General features: G+C 39.0%; 1 protein-coding gene across 1 annotated transcript in view; it reads right to left on the reverse strand.

Moving 5' to 3' along the window:
- Nucleotides 1–834, reverse strand: part of LOC132955040 (titin-like) — a 58,084-nt gene extending 57,250 nt beyond the window's left edge. The window contains exons 1-2 of the mRNA XM_061027663.1: nucleotides 356–834; nucleotides 198–277 (exon numbers count right to left, since the gene is read on the reverse strand). Coding sequence (XP_060883646.1) covers nucleotides 198–267 — 70 coding nt within the window. The 5' untranslated portion in view covers nucleotides 268–277; nucleotides 356–834. The remainder of the gene's footprint in view (nucleotides 1–197; nucleotides 278–355) is intronic.
- Nucleotides 835–10,052: the final 9,218 nt, after the last annotated feature.

Raw genomic sequence — 10,052 nt, forward strand, 5'->3', positions numbered from 1 at the left:
GAAACATGGTGAGACAAAACAATCTAATTATAGAAAGAAACAGAAGCAAACATGTCTTTAACAGTTTGCTTCATATCTAACACTCAATCTAATAAACCTGAACATTAAAGAGTCTACTCTTTTATCATTTTTTAAAACAATTTAAGCCTTATCCAAATACGTTCAGTGATGAAAGTTTTAGTGAGGATATACAGTACCTGACAGAGAGAGAAGGAAGATAACCAATCCACTCACTGCTGCTTTCAAACTCATAGCTGCTCCTCTCATCCCTGTGTGACTTCAGAGTAAATAAAACACATTAACAGAAGGTCTGTACATGTTTCAATAAATATCAGACATATCATTGAATACTTACAACAGGGAGGAGATGTCGTCTCTACAGCAAATGTTCCTCTGTGGTCATCAGGCAGCAGAAGTCAAGCTGTTAAAGTTTGACTTACTTCCTCTTCACATTATGAATATGCATGAAGTTACAGACTGGCGTCCAGTACTGACGTTATTTTAAAAAAGAATCTATGGTACTAACGAGGTTGGCTTACTAAGGATAAGAATATCAAGAATCTTTAATGTAACTCCATGTAAGGACACGATCAGACAGCAGTTCAGATAAAATGTGTGAGAATGCAGCCAATGAAACGTGATAATCAGCCGCTGCAGCAGAGGAGAAGTTACTTGGTGTGTGTGTGTGTGTGTGTGTGTGTGTGTGTGTGTGTGTGTGTGTGTGTGTGTGTGTGTGTGTGTGTGTGGGTGAAAACAGGCAGAGCTTGAGAGAAGAACCACCACTCTGACAAAAAGTTCTGTGTTGAATGTGCATTATGTGTAGGTGCAGGGTATCTCCACTGTTGATCCTTTGACGGCACAGATCTGAGCAGAAGAGTAAGTCACTCCCCAGGTATCCTCTCCCTTCACCACTGAAACACAGAGCACATCAGGAAACACAATCAGGTCAAACATGGACCACAGAACTGATCGTTTTTACAAACAAAAACACAACAGAGACTCTTTCTGCTGAGTAAATTTAGGAACTCTGAAGTCAGCCAGTGCACCTTAAACAGATTTACCAATCACTGATTGAAAGTGTACTCTTATTTATTTTTTATATGATTTATATGATTTATACATCTTAATGGCAAAATAGACAACAAAGTTCAATCACCAATAAATTCAATAAATATCAGACATATCATTGAATACTTACAACAGGGAGGAGATGTCGTCTCTACAGCAAATGTTCCTCTGTGGTTATCAGGCGGCAGAAGTCAAGCTGTTAAAGTTTGTCTTACTTCCTCTTCGCATGATTAATGTGCAGGAAGTTACAGACATGAGAAAAAGAGACAAATACAGTCCAAAAGGTGAAGAAGAAGAAGAAGGAGGAGTTAAACAAAAACAAAACACAACAGTGCACCACAACACACACTAAAAGAACAATTCTGTGATGATGATAAAATACTATGCAGTGAAACATTTACACACTCCAAAATTAGCCATTAAAAAACTTGTGGGCCGAGTTTTAAAATCATTAATAGTGACGAGTTCCTGCAATTTGAGTGTTTTTTGAAGACTGTTCCATGCAGAGGGAGCAGAGTACATGAAGGCCCTCTTCCCAAACTCAGTACGAGTTCTGGGGACTGACGTAGATAGAAAGTCCAGAGAGCACAAACTGTATGATGGATTTGATTTAAAAGTGAGGTAGGTGCAGAGGTATGAAGGGAGTAGTCATTGCTTTATAAATGAAGGTGTACCAGTGAAGAAGCCTACGAGCTGACAGGGACAGCCAGCCTACTTTAGAGTACAGGGTGCAATGATGGGTGAGTGATTTACAGCCCGTAATGAATCTTAACGCACAATGATAAGTAGCATCCAGCATGTGCAGTGAGGTAGAGCAGGCAGTCATGTACAGTACATCACTATAATCTAATAATGGAATAAAAGTAGCAGCAATAAGCCTCTTTTTAGAAACAAAAGAAAAACAGGATTTATGTCTGAAATAAAAGCCCAATCTCACCTTTAGTTTCTTTGCCAGGTTCTCGATATGGGGTTTAAAAGACAAATTGTCATCAAGGATGATACCAAGGTGTTTAAAAGTGGAAACGGTCTCAATAAGAGTACCTTGAAATGTAAATAGAGTGGGCTGACAGTTATTTTTGTCCCTGGATTTAGTGAAGATCATCATTAAAAGCAGCTTGCAAGCGATCAACAGCCTTTAACACAGTCTCTCCAAAACAATAAATAACAGTATCGTCAGCATAAAAATGGGCATTTGCATTTTGGACATATTTCCCCAAATCATTAATATAAATAGTAAACAAGAAGGGACCTAATATAGAGCCTTGTGGCACCCCCTTGTGGACAGCCAAAGTATCAGAGGAGCAGCCATCAATTTTAACACATTAAGTCCTGTCTGAAAGATAGTTAGAAAACCAACCAACAGCAGAATTAGACAATCCTATATTAGCCAGTCTATGCAATAACACATCATGGTCCACCATATCGAAGGTCTTGCAAAAATCAATAAAAAAGACAAGCACAGTGTTGTTTGCTATCCAGGGCCATAAAAATATAATTTACTATTTTAGTAGCTGCTGTGACTGTACTGTGTGATTTTCTAAAACCAGATTGATAAGATAAAATTTCATTAAGACTCAAGAAATCCTTCATCTGATCACTAACCAGGCTTTCTAAAATCTTGGCTAAAGGAGACAGATTTGAAATAGGCCTGTAGTTATTGAGGCTCGACGGTTCGCCACCTTTTAAGAGGGGAAGAACGTGAGCCGTTTTCCATATTTTGGGGATTTTCTCACTAGTTAGACTTAAATTAAAAATGTAGGTCAGTGGCTCTGCAATAAAATCTGTGGCGAGTTTTAAAAAATAAACACCTATATTATCTGGCCCTGGTGTTTTTTTTAATTTAATTTCTTACGAGCTTTATGTACTTCAGCAACAGTGAAGAGTCTAAAGTTAAATTCATTATCCAAAGGGGGCTCAGCAATAGCAAGTGGAGCCAGTGCAGTAGAGGGCGTATTTACTTTATCAAAAAGAAAACCAGAAGAAACAAAATACTTATTTAAACAATTGAGCATCTCAGCTCTGTCTATGGATAGAGGCAGACTCTGACACAATGCAAGTTGGAAGACTAGAGGAGTTATTTGGAGATAGAGATTTGATTGTCTGCCAGAATTTCCGTGGGTTATTTAAATTTTCAGTTGTAAGGGCAAGATAATAGCTAGATTTTACCTTCTTGACTAAGGCAGTACATTTATTCCTTAAGCATCTAAAAGTAGCCCAGAGAGCATCAGTGTTCAACTTTCTTGCTTTTGCCCAATAATCATTTCTTTCTCGGATTAAATTAGACAATTCTTCAGAGAACCAGGGATTTTCCCTGCCCTTCACTCTATACCTTTTATAAGGGGCATGTTTATCAATGATTGACATAAGCATTTCAGCAAAATAAGACCAGGCTAGTTCAACATCAGGTATTAAGGAGACCCTGCTCCAATCCGCGAAATTAAGATCAAATATGTAGGCCTGTTCACTAAAGTGTTTTGTATCACGTTTTGTGATGTAACGAGGTTTAACTTTTGGAATTCTAGTATCCCTGACACCTTGCAATAACACAGTGGTCACTCACGTCATATGGAAATACACTTACAGAGGTATACTTATGAAGATTATTAGTAATGAACAAATCAATTAAAGTAGATTTTTCTGGGCACTTATGGTTTGGACGAGTGGGAGAATCAATTAACTGTGTAAAATTCATTGAGTTACAGTATGTTTTAAATTCATTTGAGGCTGGTGACTGCCAGTCCCAGTTTAGATCACCACAGAGGGCTATCTCGTTGTCAGATCATTTAGAAAGAATATTAGATAAGGAGGACAAGGTTTCCTTAGCTGCAGAAGGAGGTCTGTAGCAACCAACAACAGTAATATGACAGCCCTTGGACAACTCAACCTGTAAAGCTAGAATTTCAAACTGATTAGGTATTGACTTCTTGACCAATACTTTAGTGTGGAATTTACATTTAGAATACACAATTATTCCACCACCACGTTTAACACGATCAGCACGACTTATATTGTAACCATTAACAGAAACAACACTAATATTAATAGATTTGTTCAACCAACTCTCAGAAATTACAATTCTATCAGCATTAGTTGTCTGTGCCCAAACTCTAACAAAGTCTATTTTAGGTAGAAGACTACGGACATTTAAATGAATAATACCCAAACCAGATCTTAAGCTAAAATCAGCAGCAGTTTGAATACAATTGAAATCAGGACCAGGGTTAGACTGAACATCGCCAGATAACAATAACAGCAACACAATCAAGCACCGTGATTTAAACATTGTGGTTGAGTTACACTTAAGGTTTATTTATACTTTTGTTTATTTATACTTTTAGTTGTAATATTGTTGTAGTTATATAATTATTTCCAATTGTAATTTCATTTTAAATTGTATCATTAGGCTATTATTATTAATATTATTATTATAATTATTTTTATTATTTGTAAAATTATTATTTTAAAACTATATAAAGTTATTATTATTAATTTTACTGTAACTATTATTATTTTATTATTATAGCATTTTGACCGTTATAGGCTCCTACAACGTTGCCTGACTCCACAAAGTTACAAAAAAACCAGATGTGTTGTTGTTATCATCGTGTTTTATGTGTGGTGATATATCTTTACATAGCGCTGATCATGAATCGTTTTTTGGCAACATAATTTTTTTAACAAACATGATTTTTTTATTTTAACGCGGGAACGTTGGTGATGAAATTGTTCAGGCATCTGATCAGCCACCTCAGACCGGATCAGGACCTCATTCGGGACATCATGGTGGGCTGCAGCTGATTTCTGAAGGTGAGAGCTCTTCCGTGAATTCTCCACAGGTTCGTTTATGATTTTAATGTATGATAAAGTCTGAATCACCTGCTCAGGTGTGTTAACTAACATAACTGTTAAATAACTTCACGATTTAAAATAGTTCAACTGTTTGTTAAAGCTCTATAAAATAACGTCTGGCAGTATTTAGTTAGCTAGTTTATCTTATTTTAATATCGTGTTTACACTCACGTTCAGTCACTTTATTACATATTTGACTCTTTACCTGTGCTTTAAAATATGGACTTTGTGCTCCAGCTGCTGTGAAGTGTTTCTAATTTAATAAAAAATACTTTATTAATCATTTGGTCATTACTGTAGATCTCAAACACAAAATAGAAGAAGAAAAATATAGATTAGAAATATGTAGAGTGAACAGAATAAAAGTACAAAAGTGCAGAGAATGTGAAGAAATAATAAGATATTTAGTAACACAGAGAATGAAATAGATGAATAATATTTCCACATGTGTTGAACTGTGTAGATATTGAACACAGTGTCACATAAAGATCAGTGAAGACAGTGACCCAGCTTGTGTTGCACACATGACTGAACTTATTTACCAGTTTACAGACAGCACAGTTGTAGTAAACATTATAGAATGGAGAAGTTTCCAGTTGTTGAAACAAGTTCAGAAACAGACTATAGTGTCTGACTGTCAAAAAAAGTCAGCCATATTCATCATATGAATATGGCTATATTATATATATATATATATATATATACATCATATTTATGTTGATGTTGATTTCTGAGTGGACAGGAAGCTGATGGTTTCACTTTTCTTACTTGTAGACTGGTAGTCTATATTTCTTTTATTTCAATCCCCCTCGTGGTGATCAGGATTATTTCACCGGTAAGAAGGCACAGGGGAAAGTTTTATAGATGATCTTTTAGTAGTCCATTTTCTGAACATTGTAGTTTCAACACGGCAGACCCACGTCATTAACCTCCGCCGGCCCGTCGCATTTAATGACGTGGCCTAGTGGAAATGTGGTCGGATTGTCAGAGCAACGAGATCGCCTTTCCCTAAGTCCTTTATGAAGTCTCCTAACATCTTTCCTTGACCTCATGATGTTTCCCCCGGGTTAGTAGATTACGTCAGCCTACGCTGCGAGATAAACTGTAATAATTGTCAATTTATTGTGGTGTGTGTGTGTGTGTGTGTGTGTGTGTGTGTGTGTGTGTGTGTGTGTGTGTGTGTGTGTGTGTGTGTGTGTGTGTGTGTGTGTGTGTGTGTGTGTGTGTGTGTGTGTGTGTGTGTGTGTGTGTGTGTGTGTGTGTGTGTGTGTGTGTGTGTGTGTGTGTGTGTGTGTGTGTCACCATCCTTCATCCAGATGGATTTTGACTGTATGTTTTTTTAATTCCACTTTGCGTCTCCCCGCTCGGTGTGGGTCAGTCATGGGCCTGCAGGAGTTCTGGAGGAGCTACAAAGTCCTGATTGTGATGGGAACAAGTCTGGGTCTGATCCACTGGGGCTGGTACAACCTAAAGGCAAACCCGCTGCTGCGCAAAAACAAAGACGACTACATTCCTCAGCCGGGCATCGTCGCCTACGTCTCTCCTCCCGCCGCTGCTCCTGCCAAGAACAAGTAACCACGCTGAGGTAAAGAACTCAGTCTGTGCTCTCTGAATTAACACCAGCAAGCTCAGCTGCAGTTCCTGCTCTGTCCACTAGATGCTGCTCAAAGAAAACTATCTGCACTGAGTACATAGTGAACAGTTCAAACTTTGAATGTGGTTTAGTGATGATGATGGGAGGCTGGTTCACTCAAGTCTGAAAGAAGATTAAATAAAATAAATTATGAAGCTCTTTTTTTAAGTTGAGAGAGAGAGAGAGAGAGGTGCAGTCCTGCAGAGATTAGAGGTGTGCGTTTCAATAACTTGTTTTCTCACTGATGGACCAGGATGTGCACCCTAGTTTGTTAGATTGATGCTACGGCTTAATGAAGATTTCCATTATCAGGCTAACAGATTTAGCATCACGTCAGTAATTTTATCTTTAAGAAAGAATCTTCTTTCTGTGACCCTGTATAAACCAGCTCTCTCAGAACGCTCCGTTTTGGTGTGTGTCTCTTTAAATGCAATGAGCCCCCCCTAGGGCTGGGAGATATGGACCAAAACTAATATCTCAATATTTTTCCGCTGAATGGCGATACTCGATATACAGTATATCGATGTGTCTTTTATTAACAGTCAGTTGCACAAGTTCAACATGTTCATGAAAATAAACTTCCTGTTTGTGAAGTTAACTAATTTTCTGCACAACAAAATAAACACAGTTGTGTGTTTTGTTAACCATTTAGTTTGTTGAGTTTGGCTCAGAGAGAGAGAGTGAGAAACAGGTGAACTGGCAGCTCTACCAAACATGTATATAACGTTATTTTAATGCAACATGAACTATATCGATATTAACGATATTGTCTTACCTTTTATCTCGATTGAAAATATATCGATAAATCTTAAAAACTCAATATATCACCCAGCCCTAAGCCCCCCCATCCCCTGAGTTTTCCCAGTAGACATCACTCCTCTGTAGAGAGAATAAAAATGGCAGACCTGTGCTAAAGTTTTGTTCTAGGCTGGGGGTGGAGTCTATGGGTGGAGATACCAGGGGAGGGGAGGGGATTTCTTTTTACCAGAATCCCACTGTGACATCACAAGGAGAGCACATTTTAAACAGAGCATTTTTCTCTGTGTTGTAAGACTTATGCAGACCACAAACAAAGGACTGGATGGGTTTATTTCACATGTTGTGGGTCAGTAGACTCTCAGGTTACCCAGATATATGTTCAAAAACACAAATGGATTTTTCATAATATGTCCCCTTTAAAAGTATGGGGGGAAAAAATCCAATCCTTCCTTAACTAATGCTTTCTTCTTCTTTTGTGTGTCTCCCCTCCCGCATACAGTCGTGATGAAGCCTCAGAGCTGGCTCAGGAGGAACTGGATGTGGGCGGCGGGCGGCGCCTTCGTCAGCATCCACCTGGCCACCTGGCTGATGCAGAGAGCGATGAAGAGCTCGGTGCGCTCGGACGCCGCTCTGCGACAGAAACCTGCCGAGGACTGAAACATAAAGAGTCCCTCACTGATGGAGGGACAGGAAGTGTTTAACAGAGAGAGGACTTTGAGCCTCATCACAGACACACAATCCACTGTTTCATAGTTTATTTAAATTAAAACCACAGAACTGATGTAAACAAAAGCTGCTGTGTTGGACAGTTTCTCTGTTTTGTGCTGTGTTGAATTGAATGTTGTTTAATGATTGAGCTTTGATTTACAGCAAATCAATGAATTCAAAGAAAAGATCAGAAGTCAAATCAATCAAAAGGGAACATCTTTATCTGTGAGGATGTACATAAACATATTTTATTCAAACTTTGAGGTTGTTTTTATAGCAGTTTATTATTTTTCTGTTTTGTACTTTTCTGTTTTTTTTTCATGAGTCAAACCAACACTGCATGACGTGTTAAAGCAGCAATCAGTAAGATGTGTAGGGACTGATAGACGATACCTGGGCGTTTAAACGTTTGGCAAGTTTAGTAAACCTTTAGTGGTTTTTTTTAAGTCACACCTCTAGTGCACAGAGATCGTAGCCGTCTCGTGCAGACAGTCTATGCACTGACTCCAGTCACAGGATAAAAACGTCACTCCCCCTCTCATTGGCTCGAGCTGAATTCTCCTGATAATATCCTGCTGTATTCTCACATCAGCTCACTCGGACTTTCTACAGAAAAAAAGCTGTTTGTTTTCACAACAACAGCTGCTCCTGGAAATATCCGGAGTTTTCTGCAAGTGTGAACGTCCTAATATACGGGGGTCCATAAATCAGCCTCTGCCTGAAAAGGTTTGTTTCAGCTGCTGTCTCTTTAAGGCTCCCCTCCCTAAGTTCCCTCTTTCTTCTGATTGGCCAGCTTTCTTGAAGCTTTCCGGGGGGGGGGGGGGGGGGTAGAACGCTGCAGGGGTACCAGGGGAGGGCTGCAGAGAGTCTATGGTCCAGTCTCGATGACCACCCTCACACACTGACTTTGGAGCGCATTCCCGGTAAGTCTGTGAGGGCTTAGTGCCGTCCCACTGTCAAATCATCAAGTGTTTGAGGGATCTCTCGCTGACTTTACGAGCCCTTTATGCAACCTGTCCGTAAACAGGCATATCTGCAGACTTAACGTGAGGGAATTACCCAGAGTTCATAGCAATGTGACTGATTTCCCGGGGAAGCCCACAACAATTGAAAGGTAAACAAACGGCATAAAACGGAAAAAAGGTAGAGACGGTAAAGAAAACAGGAAGGTGAAACCACGCTCTATTTACAGTCTACTAAAAAAGTTTATTTGGAAACGACAGCTAATTCAGAACTCCTTTGCAAGTCTGTAAACAAAAACAAGAGCGACAGAGAGCATATTAGTCCCGTTATATTTATATAAGATAAGATTAATCTTTAATTTTCCCACAACGAAGACATTTATATATCGGCCTATATTGAGTAGAACTTTTTATAAGCACCATGTCTGAATGAGTAAAGTAAAAAACATAAAATGAGCTTTTGCTACATGAAATCATGTAGTCATGGTTACAGGGAAGTTGCAAAGTGCTGTCCCATTTGTATTTAACCATTGGAGCCCTCGCAGCCTCATGCACTCAACCACTTTCCAGGTGACGTCAATAAAGTCAGTAAGGGCTCAGGGTTTAGGGAGGACATCGAGATTCAGCCTGTGTTAAGAGGTTTCATCGGCTTACGTAGAGGACTGAAGTCGTCTGGTGAAATTCTTGGTTTCATATCGTGGAACTATGGCATGATTTACAGAACAAGCTGTTTAGCGCCCTCTGCAGACTCATCCTGGGATTACTCCAACATACGTTTACCTCATGATCTGACACTTTGCCCACCTTCAGTTTGGACATTCAGCATTATAACACTATATGTGAGTTTTCAAATGGGGATCAGCAGAATAGGTCAACTTTAAACTATGTGTCATTTAAACACAAATGGTATCAATCGGTAGCATCTTTTTTTCTCCTCGGACTCGGCTCAAAGAACAGCAGCTTGAAGTTGTTTGTCCTTTTCTGTTTTTAATTTGTTTCTGAATCGATAACTTAAAACGGTTCTTTAATTCCACTGCTGAGTGTGTCGGCTGTTTTTGGCTGAGTCAGAGATC

This window comes from Labrus mixtus, chromosome 2, assembly GCF_963584025.1.
Source record: "Labrus mixtus chromosome 2, fLabMix1.1, whole genome shotgun sequence".
Taxonomy (NCBI): Eukaryota; Metazoa; Chordata; class Actinopteri; order Labriformes; family Labridae; genus Labrus; species Labrus mixtus.